At 42.3% G+C, this 17519-nt stretch overlaps 1 protein-coding gene across 1 annotated transcript in view; it reads right to left on the bottom strand.

The window, feature by feature from the left end:
- CUNH1orf21 (chromosome unknown C1orf21 homolog) overlaps nucleotides 1-17519 on the bottom strand; it is a 142571-nt gene that overhangs the window by 26066 nt on the left and 98986 nt on the right. The window contains exon 3 of the mRNA XM_077763261.1: nucleotides 2033-2109. Coding sequence (XP_077619387.1) covers nucleotides 2033-2109 — 77 coding nt within the window. The remainder of the gene's footprint in view (nucleotides 1-2032; nucleotides 2110-17519) is intronic.

The following is a 17519-nucleotide window of genomic DNA, read 5'->3' as shown; positions in this document are numbered from 1 at the left end:
GGGGGGGGTGTGACAGAAACTGTGAGGTTGTGACCTGAGCTGAGGCCAAGAGCCAGAAGCCCAATTGACTGAGCCACTCAGGTGCCCCAAAGGGCATGTGGGTTGTTTCTAACTGTTAAGGCATTCCTAGCAGCATCAGATACTGTGATTGGCACCGGGTCATACATTATTTCATTTATAAATATTTCCAGCCCTGTAAGCGAAGATGATTCTCCTCTATTTTTCTCTGAGAAAACTGAAGCCCGATGACATTAAGTCACTAGCTTGAGATCCCAAAGTCAGTAAGCATGTGCTCTGCATAGTACCTCAGATGAAGGTGTGAAGACCATCTACCTCTATTATTAATAAATCTCCTGTTATCAGGTATGGGATTGTCCTTCCACTTCTGGGGAAAAGAAACTCATTATCTTATTTATGCACTGCATAATAAATAATAGTTTCTTGATCACCTGTGTCAGCAAGGAGGAAAAGTAAAACTTCTTGTGGTCTTCCAGAAAGATGTCGTAGTTGAATTCTAGTAACCCAAGATTCTGATTCATAGTTTAAAACAGACACGCGTGCGCACACACACACACAAACACACGAATAACAGAGGATTTTCTTAATTTTAATGTAAACACACGAGCCAAATTAGTCAATTTCACTGGAAGCTTCAGCACATGTCAGTTTGCAAAGCAGGCTGCTTCAGTGTGTCTAAATTAAATAAGCATTCACACTAAAGGGAAAACGAAATTCTCCTTCATATAGTCTCTGCTTAGAACTCAGAAATATGGGAAACATTTAAAAACAGCATATATTGAATGGCTTCAATGAAAACATGACTTGGTTGTATCAGAGCTACATGTTGTCCCTCCGAGGCAGATAAAATTAGTGTTGATAAAAGTGATTATCGATGAATCGGGCAGGGAAGGTTGTGATTATGGCATAACGTGCACCTAAGGGTTCAAAAATCCGTTTTACCATTCCACTGACATTATAGATGATAAGGGGATTTTAAAATGTCCAGTTTTCTTTGAAAGTAAAAAAATTAAAACCTTGCACTCATCCACCACCCCCTGAAGAGGGCTACATACTATAACACCTCCACAGACACCGAGCCAGCGTACAGTGATTACGAACTAGGTTATTTTTGTCTCGATTTCCTGGGAAGAATCAGACATAACAGAACTTCTCCTGCTTATGGCTTGGGTTTATGGAACTACTATTACATACATGTAATAGATTTATTTTGGGGTCATTCATCTTCACCGATACGTAGAATTCTACAGGTCAACTATGTTGGCCAGCGCACATGTACAAATGTTTCTAGGTACACCAGAGAGGGGGAATTGCTGGTGGGCAAGGGATGCCCAAGTACGATTTTCTTAGAAGTACAAATTGGTTTCCAAAGTAGTTGTACCAGTTTATACTTCCACTGGGGTGAAGTGTGCCTGCTGTTCAACATCCTGGCCCACCATTTGTATTGTCAGACTTCTACATTTTTTGCCCCTCTTGTAATATGAGATGGTATTTTTTTTTCCTAGACGTTAGCTATTCATGTTTCCTCTTCAGTGAAATGGTTGTTCATATCTATAGCTTCTTTTTCTATGAGCTCTCTGGTTTTTACTTATGGATTTATGGAGTTACTTTACATATTCTGGAAACCCAACAATTGTCAATTATACACGCTGTAAATATATTCTATCACTTCCTTCTACTCTCCCAGAGTAAATTTTGATGAAAAGTTCTTCATCTTAATGCAGTCATATTAATTAATCATTTTTCTTAAAAGAACTGCATCCTTTGTGGCTTCTTCAAAATTCTTCCCTACCCCATAGTCATAAAGATATTCCCCTTTATTTTCTTCTAACTGATTTGAAATGTCTGTTCTGTCATTTATTGTGGGTCTTTTTTGGCACTCTCTGCTCTGTTCCATTAGACTGAATCATAGCGTCTCAATCACTGAAGCTTGATAATACGTCTTGATTATCTGGGCAGGCAAAATACTATTAGTTTGAAAAACAATACAAGGAAAAAAGGAAGTAGCACTTACTTTGCTCTGGGTTGATGAACTAATCCTGGAATCTCTTTATTAGTTTTAAGTCTTACGTTTGAACTGGCACTTTTTTCCTGAAAAACACAGAGACATAAAAGACAAGGTAAGAATTGGCAATTAAACAGCAGCATAAACTGTCATCACTGAAATGTTAGATTTGCTTGAGACCCTTCATAGCTAGCTACTTTCCAAGGACAAAAATCCCTGCAAAGATATCACACTGTAAGGTGAAACCGCCAAAGATCTGGAACACTGCCGCGGAAAGGGGAGGGCGTTTTAAAACAGCTGTAACTATTTTTTGAAAATTATGTACCACTCATATGTGATTTTTAGGTGTTCTTAGGAGTTACTAAAAATAGGAAGAGACTCAAAGAACAGAAGATTCTAGCGTCAGAGGGCAGCCATAGTACAATCACAGACACCTTCCACGTGCCTAGGTTAAATGACTTCAGTGCATTTTGTTTATAAAAGACAACGGTAGTTATTGAGACATAAAGTTTGCACAGGGCCCTAGCAGTGACGGGGACAAGAACGTGATTAAAAATAACTAAATCTATTCTACCCATAACAAATATTGAGATTGAATTCAATTGAAAGTAAAATTCACTACTGACCTATATTCAAGAAGCATGTCTTTGGCTTTTAGTCTGATCTGATTTCCTATTCCCAGTATACCAGCCACATAGGAAAGAAACACTCTCACACCTTAAAATGCAAGTATATCCGTAAGCACAATCGTAGTACTGCTCTATATTTATACCATCTCAATAATAGAACTGCTTTATATCTATACAACATTATCTTTACAAAATATTCAGGAAGCTTTATAATTTACTCTCAAAACACACCCCCAAATGAAAGTCACGACTGTCCTAAACCTATTTAACAAGTGCCGGTGTGCGTGCAAGGATCCTGACGCGTAGCAATAATTCAAGACCTAGGCCAGGACAAGGAATAAAGACTCCTGTGGGCTGACCCCCAGTTCTTTCCAGATGCAGAGGGATGTGAGATGACAGATAAAACAGATGATCCCCAAATGAACTCTTTCAAGAGCTCCTCTTTCTCTCAGGATAGCAGAAGCCATTTAATCAGTGAGCCTCTGTGATTTACACACTGGTTTTTTGGCTATTCACCATCAAATGTGAGCTTATCTATACAGCATCAGTATTCCAAAACAGAGAGTACTTTTGTTTGTGATCTTCTAGGAAAAAAAACAATCGTTACGATTCTTTTGCAATCTATCTTATCTTCTTTAGCTCACACTAAACTTGGGAGTATTTTCATAACCTTTTAAAAGGTATAAAATATATAAATAGTCCTTCTGTTGACACAGTCAGGGAACAACAGACGAAATACCTTAGTGTTTACAAAGCAGATGCACCGGCTCCAGGGGGGTGAGGCCGGGCCCTTTACGGAGCTGCGCGTCACATTACTGGTTGCATAAATGAACAAGGTCAACAAATGATGAAAAATAGCTCACATGCACTCTCTCTGGAAGGACCGCAGAGGTAGGTTCCAAATTAGTCATCTTTGTCCCCTTAAACTTCCTGTCTGCTTGGATCAAGCACTGAAAATAGACATATGACGGAGCCTTCTACTTTTTCGCTACTCACATAAGTCCCCAAACGCTGAGCTTAAGTGAGGTAATGTTAAATGCTGCTGAGGCAGGAATGCGGCTCCTAATGCTAAGACGATAGACGATACACAACTGTATTCTGTTTATATTCGACTTATTAAACCGTACCCTTCATAATTACACTGCCTCACCACATCTTCCTTAAAAACACATTGTGTGGTTGCTGGCCAAAGAAGGAAATCCCAACAGAGGTTCAACGGATGGGCAGGGCACTGTGGCCCCGAGCAGCACAAGCCAGCCCTTCGGACACCACGCACAGGTGCGCCCTGCCAGGAAGCGGGAGGGCCCGATCTGAGACAGAGGCGCGGGGAGGCATCTCAGCGACAGATTTCCCAGTGACACAAAAGAAAGAAGAGAGTACATATAATTACACAGACGTTTCTCTGGATGATGTATGTACAATGTATTTGTTTTAATGAATCACCACTCACCAAGATCATAACAACCCAATGATCACTTACTATGAGTCAGGCACTATTATAAGTGATTTCCATATAGTAACTCATTTTAATATTCACAACTATTTACACGACTCATTTAATATTCACAACTATTTACATATATATATTTACATTTTAATATACACAACTATTTTTATGTCCCCAATCTATTTCTGAGATAGGTACCATTTTTAACTTTTTTATATTTTATATTTTTATATTTAAAAATATTTTATATTTTTAAAGTTTATGGATTTATTTTGAGAGAAACAGAGACAGCGTGAGTGGAGAAAGGGCAGAGTGAGAGGGAGAGAGAGAATCTCAAGCAGGCTCCATGCTGCCAGCACAGAGCCCAACATGGGGCTCGAATTCACAAAACAATGAGATCATGAACCTGAGCAGAAACCAAGAGTCAGACGCTTAACCAACTGAGCCACCCAGGTGCCCTGAAAGGTACCATTTTTATTCCCATTGTATAGATGAGACAGCTAAGGCATTGAGAGATGAAGCACTTATCTGAGATCACACAAGTAAGAAGTGATAGCGTTGGGATTTCAACCCAAGAAGGGCCCCCTGAGTCCATGCTATCAGCCACGAGGCCAGCAGTTCTCAAACCATTTTAGTATCAAGCACCCTTTGCCCATATTTTCCAAATTCTGACATATTTCATTATATAAGATGAAAAAAGAAATCACATTTTTAAAAATCACCATCAATCTCATCAGGAAACTCTTGACAGGAGCTGTCAGAATCCTGACAGAAATCTGTCAGGAGATCCTGACAGAAGCTCATGGTGATATAAAATTTTCCAAAAATTCTAATTTTGGTTTAACATTTGAATTTTATGACTGACAACACATCCCGCCAATTGTTTTCTCTGAAGTGACATGTTCTCTTCATTTGTTCTTGAGACAGTGTTTGCCAAATACTCAAGTCTGAATATCCATAATTTGTCTGCCAGGCATTTTTTTTCTAAAGGAGAGATGGTGCTCCTTAAAAACAATTGCTAGTTTAGCCTGCAACGCAGTCAACAGTAGAAGTACTGTTTCTTGAGATAAGCCTCTTACCTGGGTGTGCAGAAAAAATGCTTAATGTATCCCTACTTCCCATTTCATCCCATAGACGATTATAAAGCAATGCATAGGTGCGCCTGGGTGGCTCAGTCGAGTAAGCATCAGACTTTGGCTCAGGTCGTGATCTCGTGATTCGTGAGTTCGAACCCCACATCAGGCTCTGGGCTGACAGCTCAGAGCTAGGAGCCTGCTTTGGATTCTGTATCTTCTCTCTCTGTCCCTCCCCCGCTCGCACTCTGTGTCTCTCTCATTCTCTCTCTCAAAAATAAACAAACATTAAAAATAATTTTAAAAAGCTATGCATCCGGGGCGCCTGGGTGGCTTAGTCGGTTAAGCGTCTGACTTTCGCTTAGGTCACGATCTCGCAGTTCATGGGTTCGAGCCCCACGTCGGGCTCTGTGCTGACTGCCAGCTCGGAGCCTGGAGCCTATTTCAGAGTCTGTGACTCCCTCTCTCTCTGACCCTCCCCTGCTCACGCTGTGTGTATGTCTCTCTCTCTCTCCTAGAAATAAATAAAATATTAAAAAAAAAAAAGCTATGCATCCAAGGCCCAAGACTTAGTGTAATTAAATAAAATGTTACTGCTTCACGAAGGGCATTCTTAAGTGAAAAGGGAATGTATTCTTCCATTATAAGCGCACGGTGTTGGTGAACACAATGACTACTTACAATTTGGTGCCACTGCCTTGACTGGTGGTAAGACACCAGCAGTTTCACCCACCGCCGCTTCTGTACCATCAGGGCAAATGTCAACATGGCAAAAAGGGCAAAATGCTTCTTAGCATTGTGAGGAAAATGACCTTGAGGACCTCCTGAGAAGGTTCTAGGGACCCCAGGATCTGCAGGCCATACTCTGACTTGTGTCTCTCTATCTCTTTGGCAGAGAAAAGAACAATCGATTCTTTAATTTGCTATATGCCTTGTTTAAAAAAAAAATACTTAACCACTTTGTTGAGGTAAAATTTATATTCCATTATAAATGTATGATTAAGTGATTTTAGTAAATTTATAGAACTGTGTAATTACCACCACGATCCAGTTTTAGAACAGTTCCGTCGTCCTAAAAAAAGTTTCTTCAAACTCATTTGCAGTTGTTCCCTGCTCTCCTCCGTAGCCCCAGGCAACTACAAATCTGTTTCCGTCTCTCCGAGTACGCTTTTTATAGATTCATGTAAGTGGAATCTTACAATATGTAGCCTTCGGTGTCTGGCATCTTTCACTTATCATAATGTTTCTGAGGTTCATCTATATTGTAGCATCTTTTGGTATTTCATTTATTTTAATTGCTAAATAATATTCCAACGTATGGATGTACCGTATTATACATTCACCACTTGATGGACATTTGGGTTGTTTCAAGTTTGAGGACATGATGAATAATGCTGCTATGAACACTCACATAGAAGTCTCTGTTGAACATATATTGTCATTTCTCTTGGGCAGATTCCTAGCATTGAAGAGCTAAGTTATATGGTGAGCATACATTTAACTCTTTAAGATATCACCAGACTGTTTTCCAAAGTGGCTGCACCATTTTACATTCTCACGTGGGGTGCATGATGGTTCCGCTTTCTTCATGTCCCCACCAACACTTGAGAGTGTCTTTTCGATTATTGTCCGTCGAGTGCTGTCTCATTGTGGGCTTTATTTTAAAAAACATGACTTATTTGGATTTGTTCTTTGTATCCCTCAGAATATCCAGCACCTTGCTACACACGATCATTTATATGTTTACCAGTTAGTTGTATTTGCACCAAGATGTCAGTTTTATATTTGCTGGTAAACATCACCTAATTCTCCTCTTCTGAGTGTATTGGTTGGGAAAAGGGAGGTTTAAAGCTATCTGTATAAAAAAAAAAAAAAAAGAGGGGCGCCTGGGTGGCTCAGTTGGTTGAATGTCCAACTTTGGTTCAGGTCATGATCCTGCAGTTTGTGGGTTCAAGTCCCACATCAGGCTCTGTGCTGACAGCTCAGAGCCTGGAGCCTGCCTTGGATTCTGTGTCACCCTCTCTCTCTGCTCCTCCCCTGCTGGTGCTGTCTTTCTCTCTCTCTATCACAAACAAACAAACAAACAAACATTAAAAAAGATTAAAAAAGAAAAAGAAAAAGAAAAGCAAACAAACAAAGAAAACCAGGAAGGGCTGGAAGAACAAGGCTACTGGGAACCTCAGATGCAGCAGACCCACCAGACAGCCGAGAGTCACACCACATCTGGAGTGTTCCCGAAATAGGAACGTTGAACTGGGGAGATGGGGAAGCGGTAACTAAGATATCATTCTCCCTGACAGAAAAATCTATTTTATTGGTCTGTGACACTTGTAAACCAAGTATCTAACATAAACTGGCACCAAGTGGGACTAAGATGAAGCCATTAAATGGGCCACCGGCCAGCAGTGGGTAGAGCAGTGGTTTTCATGACCCGTCCATTCTGGTATCAGAATCATCTGGGAGGCCCGTTAAAATGCAGGTCCCCAGGCCCTACCCAAGACTTCCTGAGTGTGAGTCTCTGGGAATGAGGCCCAGGAATGCGCATTTTAAATAAGAGTCCTAGGTTTCAGAGAAAAGATACTTTTGAGCTTCAGGTTCTGCAGAGCTGCCCTGGGGGCCTGTAGAGAGGCCCACCAGAGCAGCAACCCCTTTCACTGTTTTATACTTAGGGGCTCTATCAGTTGAAAGAAAGCATCCATTTCTCAAAAATATTTGCAGACGAATGCCAGGTAGTGACAGGTTTATTTAAACAGTAAATCAAACAATGTTCTCCTTTGCTTGTAATAATTTTCTTTCTTTATGAACAGAACACACGTGCCAGTGTCTAGAGTAAACTTAACATTCTCTTAGTCCCTCTGAGGCCAGAGGCAGTCAAGCCAACTGTATTTATGCTGTTCCTCAATTCCTGGGTGGCACCTCCCAAAGGGAAAGTCAGGCCCCTAAGAGAAATAGACAGCTTCTTTAAAAAATTCCACTGAACCCCCCCACCTTCTTTGAAGATTTCATTTTTATGTAATCTCTACACCCAATGTGGGGCCCAAACTCACAACCCTGAGATCAAGAGTCGCACGCTCCACGATGGAACCAGCCAGGCACCCCACCCTTCCTGAATTCTGAAGGGAGCCACACAGTGTGTCCAGGAAGTTGACAGAAAGCACCCTCCCTGTTGGTGAGAAATGGAACTTCTTTTCTCCCATCTCCTCTTGGCCTGTGTTGTCCCCCGAGTCTGGGCGGATCGAGGCAGCTATGACCCTGTGAGGTTCCCTGAGCTGCTCCTGGGTCGGAAGTGTGCGGAGGAACCTCGGTTTCTTTTTCTGGGCCCAACGGTAGGAAGTTCGGTCTTATAAAGAAAGTAGTGGGGCTTGGAGAAACAGCCCCTGGAATGCTTGTGAAGGAGCTGCTCAGAGCAAAGACACAAAAGCACTCACATGACAATGCAGAGTCCCCGCCACATACAGACTGTGTGTGTGTGTGTGTGTGTGTGTGTGTGTGTGTGTGTACAGCTGAAGCACTGCATTTTAGAAAGTACAAGGAAACTAGTAAAGGTAAATAACTAGAATCAGGAGATTCAGAGTTGGGGGGGGAGGTACACATATTTTTAAAATAGGAAGACATCAGCTATAAAATAAATAAGTAATCATTCCACTTTGAAAGAGTAACCCATAGGATGGACTCTCTAAGAAAACAGCCTCATTTGATGTTTTATATGTGATTTCTCATGTGGTATTAACATGGGATAGGATACTGCTTCTTTCAAATATAAAGGAAATTTAGCCTCTGTCTTCTGAATGATGGTGATTAGCTGAGCCGCGTTCATTCTACCAGAATTTCTGGAAATTAACCAATAGCAAGGTCCCAGCTACCAGATCCAAGTGTTGACTCAGAGCTGCCTATATTATCATAATTCATGAACTCAACACTTCCATCTATAATTACCTGTCCAAGGAGATTATTAAAATTATTGGTATTTGGTTAGAATTTTAGCAGTGATGAAGGTGACATGGAAAGCATCAGCTTTACGGAAATTCTTTTTCTATAAATTAAAACACAGCCAACATATTTCATTTTATATTGAGCAAATATTAAGTGCGGCGAATCAGTTTTAAGGCTCCTAACATATTTTGCACAGTTGATTCTCCAGGTAGATTATAAACATTTAAAGGAATTTTTATTTTTTAATTTTTTATGCATTTTATTCATTTTTGAGAGTTAGAGAGAGAGATAGTGAGAACAGAGGAGGGTCAGAGAGAGAGAGGGAGATACAGAATCCGAAGACAGGCTCCAGGCTCTGAGCTAGCTGTCAGCACAGAGCCCAACGTGGGGCTCGAACCCACGAACCATGAGATCATGACCTGAGCCAAAGTCCGATGCTTAATGAACTGAGCCACCAAGGCGCCCCTAAAGTAATCTTTAAAAAGTAAAGAGTTGTCAGAGATTGCTCAGAACTGACTTAGTTGTATGCTGACAAATTTAAAACAAAGTCATTAAAGTCACTATGCCAGCATGTCAGTAAGTAAAAGTAACGAGGTATATATAATGTTGGCAAATTATGCTGAGACTTGTAAATTGAGGATGTTTGCATTAAGATGAGGCATCTCCGAGGCGCGCCTGACTGGCTCCGACGGTTAAGCGGCTGACTTCGGCTCAGGTCAAGATCTCATAGTTCCTCGCTTTTGCGTCGGGCTCTGTGCTGACAGCTCAGAGCCTGGAGCCTGTTTCAGATTCTGTATCTCCCTCTCTCTCTGACCCTCCCCTGCTCATGCTGTCTGTCTCTGTCTCCCTCTTTCAGAAAAACAAACAAACAAACAAACAAACAAACAAATAAATAAATAAATAAAAACCTTTTCTTTAAAAAAAAGATGAGGTATCTCGGAGTTTTTTTTTTTTAAGTTTATTTTGAGAGAGAGAGAGAGAGAGAGAGAACAGAGCAGGGGAGGAGCAGAGAGGGAGACAGAAACCCAAGCAGGCTCCATGCTGTCAGCGCAGAGCCCTATGTGGGGCTCGCACTCAGTGAACCATGAGATCATGATCTGAGCCGAAATCAAGAATTGGACACTTAACTGACTGAGTCATCCAGGTGCTCCGCTCCTAGTTTTTCAAAGAATTATTAATATACACCCAGACAATTAATTAATTTGGAAGCACCACATTCAGTTTTTGCCCGAGACACTTATATCACTTAGAATAGGGGAGATTATGCTTGGTAAGACATAATCCTCAATATTGGCGGTTTGATAAGATCCAACTTTATGTCTTGCACATGCTATGTGTGCAGATGAGCAGCAGGGCTCTGCTCACCCCAGTCCCTCAGGGACTCAGGCTTCCAGAGCTCTCCCCCCTCCCCCCAGCATGTGCTGTCAGAATCGGCATGGCAGGAGAGGGAAGACCTGGGCAGAGAGCAAAAGTTAAGTGCCCATATTTACTTGGCCAATGTGGATCAGAGAACTCCACGAAAATTCAAGAGGGTGGAGAAAATATAATCCTACTATGTGTCTGCAAAGAGCTAGAACTGGAATATTTATGAATAGTCCTAATGACTACCATATTGCTCACCTAAACAAAAAAAAGTATGTTTTCTTGATCACAGAACTACCTAATATTAATCATTGCGGTCTTCTTTTCTGAATAATCTGATGTACAACTGTGTCATTATCTTATTTGTACTAAATTATGCGTGATTCATGGGAATATGGAAAAAACTTAATTGCTGAAAATTTAAATTGGGCTAAAATGCCATTCAGAGTTTAGAATGCAAAACAAAGGTGAAATTACTTGGTAAGCTGACTGTAGTGGATAAGCATTGATAAATCAGGCTAAATGCTCCCTGGATACAATAAGAGAGAACAGAGGTACCATATGTGATTTATACCCCAGAAAACTGCACCTCTACCCTACCCCATACACTTCTTGATGTTTCCCCTTCTCACATCTCTCCAACCATCAAACAAAACACAGATGATGCCAATCATATTCACTGTCATCCATAATAACAAGATGAAAGATTTTAGGCATTCAATGGACTGTGGTCCCTAAGTGGACAGGTCTCATTTATGAGAGCTGTCTAGCACAAAATAATGATGCTTTGTAACAGATGTTTCTGGTGGGTACAGCCACAAAAATCAAAGTATATTTGATCAAAGTTAATCAGATATTAGAATGAAGAAATGTATCATTCATCACGTCTTGAATATTTTAACAAATAAAAGTCACCATTTATGAAGAGTTGCTGAAGTTTTCCTGTGAGGAACCAAAATCTTGACAGGTTTTCCTGTCGAGAGACTGCAAATGTCAAAGCTAAAAACAAAAAAAAGTTAAATGATCCGGCTTTTCTTATACGCACGCCTGTTTTCTCACACTCACTGTGCTGCAGCAGCCAGCCCCAAATCAGACCCCGACCTTCCTGAACTCTCTGGACACACCCACATCTCCCTCCAAGTCCAAATTTGTCGGTGCCTGGACAATCTGCCGTATTCATTTCCCTATTGTGTCTGTGGCCAGTTAACACGAGTGTAGGGGTTTAAAACCACAAGCATTTATTATCTTATGCTTCTGGAGGTCAGAAGTCTAAAAGCAGGCTGCAGGGCCGCCTCCCGTCTGGAGGCTTTGGGAGAGAATCTGTTTCCTTGTCTTTAGTGTCGTCTACATATCACCCACACTAGCTGGCTCATGGTCCCTTCCTCAAGCTTCAAGGGAGCACGTAGCATCCTCTTTCCTCTCTGACTGCTGCTCTGTCCTTACTTCTTTTTCTTTAAATATTTATTTATTTTTGAGAGAGCGAGACAGAGAGACAGAAAAGAGGACATGCTGACAGCATAGAGCCTGACGCGGGGCTCGAACTCATGGATCGCGAGATAATCATGACCTGAGCCGGAGTCGGATGCTTAACCGACTGAGCTACCCAGGCGAATCTTCTTTTTCTAACTCTGATTCTCTTACCTCCCTTTTGAAAGGATCCTTGTGATTATATTGGGCCTATTCAAATAATTCAAGATCATCTCTCCACACGTCAAGCCCCTTAATTTAATCGCAGATGTAAAGTCCCTTCTTCTGGGTAAGGTGCCATATTAAATGTTCCATGGATTAGGATGTAGACATCTTTAGTGGCAGGTATTATTCGGCTGACCATAGGGTTTCCCTCAGAATCACATCAAAGATTCATACGTCTCCCGAATATAAATCAGTTCACCCCAAGGTACCCCAAAGTCTCAACCCAATACAGCATCAACCCAAGTCTCACGCTGATGAGATTGGGTTGGTTGGGTTGGTTGGATGGTCAAATCTCATCAGCTCAAAAGTCCCACATCTCACTATTTAAATAATATGAATTGGATATGAATGAGGCTCTGAGTCTAATCCATCCGAGGACAGAATTCCTCTCTACTTGTGAACCTGAGGAACTAGAAATCAAGTTACCTGCTCACAAAATACAACGGTGGGGAGGCATAAGTTAACAGCTGCCGGCATGCCCATCCAACCAGGGAGAAAGGGAAGAAGAAAGGGAGTCCCTTGTCCCAAGCAATTTCAAAATTGAACTGGGCAAACGCCCTTAGCCATTAAGGCCTGGTAACCATCCTCTGTGGACTAAGACTCTGCTCCCTGGGCCCGCAGTTCTACCCTTGCAGAGTCCTTCTTCCTTCTTCTTGAAGGGCAGCAGCATGTTCGTGGCTAGGCTGTTTCATCAGCTTGTTTCCTGCCTATGAGAATTTTGGGAGTGTGACACCCTTCTTTATGTCACCCTCTCTCTGAGCCTTTTGGTTCAAATGGGCGTAACATCCTCAAGAACGGCATGGGCCTCCTGTGTGTGGCACGGGAATTCACTTCATTACACAGGGGACTCTTCCACAGGTCCCCCCTAGATAATCCCATCTCTGAGCCTGGCTTCTGCTGAGAGGGCCGCAGAATAGAGCCCCATCTGTTCAAAGAGTCATCTGTGTGACTGAGTACTCTGACCTTTTCGTTTTCACCACAGACTAGCAAAAGACTGTTCAGCCACACCCTTGGTTGTCTCTCCAGAGCGAATCTCCTAGTTTTAGCATCTTTTGCAATCTGGACAGGCTAAGAACTTTCCAAACCAGTAATTCCTGGCCCCTTTTTCATTAATAATTCTTCTTCCAATTTAGCTCTTTCCTCTCACATTTCATTAGAAGCAGTGAGAAGAAATTAGGCCCTGACTTCAACACTCCGCTTAAAAGACTTCTCAGCTAAAGATTCAAGTTCATTGTTTACAAGTTCTGTTTTCCACATCCTTGTAGGACAGGATTAGCTAAGCACTTGGCCACCATATTACGAGTGCTGCCTTCCCTCCAGTTTCTAATAGCATGCTCCTCATTTCCTTCACTCACCAGTAGTAACTTTTGTGTCCATATTTCTTTTTTTTCTTTAATTAAAAAAATTTTTTTAATGTTTACTTATTTTTGAGAGAAAGAGAGAAAGTGAGAGAGAGAGAGAGAGAGGGCACGAGGGAGGTGCAGAGAGAGATGGAGACACGGAATCGAAGCAGGCTCCAGGCTCTGAGCTGTCAGCACAGAGCTCTGGAGCTTGAACTCCCAGGCCGCGAGATCATGACCTGAGCCAAAGTCGGACAATCAACCAACTGAGCCACCCAGGCGCCCCAATGTTTATTCATTTTTTGAGAGACAGAGACAGAGCACGAGTGGGGAAGGGGCAGAGAGAGAGGGAAACACAGAATCTGAAGCAGGCTCTAGGCTCTGAGCTGTCAGCACAGAGCCTAACACGGGACATGAACTCATGAACCATGAGATCATGACTTGAACTAAAATCAGCCACTTAACTGACCCAGGCACCCCTCACGTGCATATTGCTACCAACAGTGTGTTTATGATGACTTGTATTCTCTAAGATGATACAGGTTTTCTTCCCCATGCTCTTCACTTTTTTTTCTGAGCCTTCACCAGAAGAGTCTTTAAAACCCCTATTTCTACTAACTGTACAAGGTAATTTAGGCTTTTTCTATCCTGCTCCTCAGATTTCTTCCAGCCTCTGTCCACTTCCCAAATCCAAAGCCACTCCACATTTACAGGTATTTATTATAGCACTATTATATTTCAAGGTGCCAAACCTACATAGGCTTCCTACTGCTACTTAACAAATTATCAGAGTTACAGACTTTTAAAACACAAATTTGGAGTTCAGACATCTAAAGCTGGTGTGTAGGATGGTCTTCCTTCTAGAGGCTGTAGGAGAAAATCTGTTTCCTTGACTTTTCCAGCTTCTAGAAGCTGACTACCTTTGCACATGGCTCTTTTTTCCATTTTCAAAGTCAGGAATTTAGCCTCCCTCCTCTTTGATCTCTGCTTCCATCCTTATATCTACTTTTTCTAACTCTGATCCTTCTGCATTCCTCTTATAAGGATCCCTGGACCCACCTGGATAATCCAGCGTAATCTGTATCAAGATCCTTAAGGTAATCACACCTGCCAACTCCCTTCTTCCACGTAAGGTAACCTATTCATTCACAGGTTCCAGGAATTAGAATGTGGACGTCTTGGGGGAGGGGTTCATTCCTGACCACATCTCCTCTTAGTCAAGAAATCAGGCATATCACGTCTGCAAACCTCAGTCTTCTGAGGCCAAACAAATATCAAAACCAGGTCCTTGGATCACAATGAAGAGTCATATAAGGACAGAATATGGATTAATAAATAGTGGTAGAAAACCACAGTAGAGCAACCTAACGCCCCATTCTTTACGAAACACTGCGTAATGATCCCTGTGTACCAGACTGTGCTAGAGAACTGGGGGACATGATCCTCAACCACCACAAAATAGGAAGGGGACCTGGTATTTAGAAATAACAGACATATGTGTGGTAGAAGCACTCAGGATGACACTTAACTCAGAGGAGGAGGTCAGGGGAGCTTCTTGGAGAGGGAACCGAGCAGCGCTGGGTGTGGACGGCAGAAGAATACCCCCCGACAGGGAAAGAAGAGAACATGACATGTACTGGGAACCATATAGAGCCTGGGAGAGCACGAGGCACCAGGTATGCAAATGAGAGACGAGGTGTTGAGGCAGGCAGGGGTGGACCACGGAGGGCTCATGCCTGGACACTGACTTTTCCTCTGAAACAAGGAGGAGCCACTGAAGGAGTTTATGAACCTTCTGGCAAAATGTTTGGGAGATGGAAGCCGGGAGCCAATCCGGAAGCTGTGCCTGTAAACTAGCAGAGATCCTACGACAACTAACGAAGACTGGAGGGGCACAGTGTGGCAGGCAGCAAGGGCCTAGGCTCTGGAGTAGGCCGACCTCTCCACTTTCTACTTGTGTGACCTTGAGCAGATTCCGTAACCTCTGTGCTCGTTTCCTCAGTTGTGAAATGGTGACGGAAGTCGTGTGTGCTTCATTGGGTTACCTGTTGTATAGCAAATGCATCACGAAATGATAGCTTGTATTAATGAGATAGTTCCGGAAAGAAGGATGAGGAAACGAATCTGAGAGTCGTCACGAGAATTACTGAGTGCCCACCACATGCTAAGTGCCTTGCGTAGCTCTGCCCTCATGGAGCAATTGTAAATATCAGAGGAAAAAAATTCCCCAATACTAAGTATAGCATTTATAGATCATTTAAATATAAACATTTATACATAAAACAATTATGTGCATATATACAGGGTAGATACAGCATATACAGGGTATATAGCATATATATATAATTTACAGGGTAGGTGAAAGAGGGCAAGGTTACAAGGTTTAGCCAAGGACGACAGCCAGATTTTTGGCTTAGCTGACAACAGGAAATGTTGGGGACTATATGGGGAAATAAAGGAAATTTAGGGTTACTGATTAAAAGGGTGAAATATGGATTTTCAAAAAATTGCTTTTTCTTCCTTGCTATGTATGTATGCATAATGGGTGGTCTGACTCCAAGTAAACGTGTCTTTCTGGGCAAGCAAGGGGAAGGTGACATGGCTATTAATGCAGAAACATGGCTGGGCAGATGTGGGTTTTTCTTGAAGGGAAATGAAATGTAAGCTTCAGGACCTACACCGGATGGCCTGGACAGTGAGAAGAAATCAGGAGAAAATGTAGTCTTTCTGAATGGTGACATTAGAAGGCAATCATTTTTGGGGCGCCTGAGTGGCACGGTCGGTAAAGCATCTGACACTTGATTTCGGCTCAGGTCATAATCTCACAGTTGTGAGACCAAGCCCCGAATCAGGCTCTGCACGGAGCACGGAGCCTACTTGGGATTTTCTCTGCCTCCTTCTCTCTCTGCTCCTCCCCCACTCACACTCTCTCTGTCCTCTCTCAAATAAATAAACTTAAAAAAGAAAGAATGCAATTATTTTTGAGACAACATCCTTTACTTATCATACAGTCTGGATCCAAGCAGAGCCCAGCCAACAGTCATGCAGGAGTGAGGCAAGTGAGAGCCAGGTCCCGTGTGTGGGAGGCAGAAGAGCACTGTTGATGGAGAGAACACCTGCCTGAAGGCCTGGAACTTACTGGTTTACCTCACAGAAATGGAACTGATCTCAGGCCTGCCTGGACCCAGGTGGTCAAAGAATGCCCCCCTCTCCCTGGCTTTCATCTTTGCTTATCACCTTGATTTCATTTTTCCCCAGGACCCTGTGACAACGCCACATTCAGTCCTTACAAGCCCGTGACCCAACAGGCAAGAAGGTCTTCCCTGTTTGGGCCATCTTCAAGAATCTCAGGGAAGCACCGATGAACCTGCCTTCCGTCCAGTGCCCACCACTCTCGAAAGGGGGATGTAGTCTGCTAGCAGGAGAAGAGAAGCAATAAAAGCCACATCTTTTATTCTGCCTGTGAGCCCTCTGCGTGAAAAAAGGTTTCTTTTTCTATTACCGTACATGTTTACAAAACATAAATTCTCTTGCCATGTGTTTCTATTTTTAAGAAGTGTGTTTTAAAATAAAACTTTTTATGTTTTCACATACAGGAGTTCTAAGTTTTTGACTGGTGGCAAAGAACTGATTTCATTTTTCTTCTATTATTTCTTCCATCGCTTCTAGGATTAGTCCTGGCTAATTCTACATTTAGCTCCCTACCCATACATTTTCTTCTATCCCCTTCTGCAACCTCTCCCACCAGAAGCTGGTGTAAATGAAGGGAAGCCGATGTTTTAATAGTGCCCCCAGGGTTTCTAGTGAATACAAGCGTCAATTCTGTCATGGCATGATTATTTTACAATGTGGAGTCAGTCACTAGGCTTCTATACACAGTCTTGACAGTCAATAATCAAATCTGGCTTTGTTCCATTATTGATGTAACTTTTAGCCCACGGCTAGGAAAAGACTGGTTGGTTGTAACTAGCATTCGGGTTGAAAAAGCTCTTTAAAACTGAAATACGGTACTTAGGCAAT

Source organism: Crocuta crocuta, unplaced genomic scaffold (assembly GCF_008692635.1).
Source record: "Crocuta crocuta isolate KB4526 unplaced genomic scaffold, BGI_CrCroc_1.0 scaffold3, whole genome shotgun sequence".
Classification (NCBI taxonomy): Eukaryota; Metazoa; Chordata; class Mammalia; order Carnivora; family Hyaenidae; genus Crocuta; species Crocuta crocuta.
The sequence above is the reverse complement of the archived record's forward strand: the minus strand, read 5'-3'. Positions and strand labels throughout refer to the sequence as shown.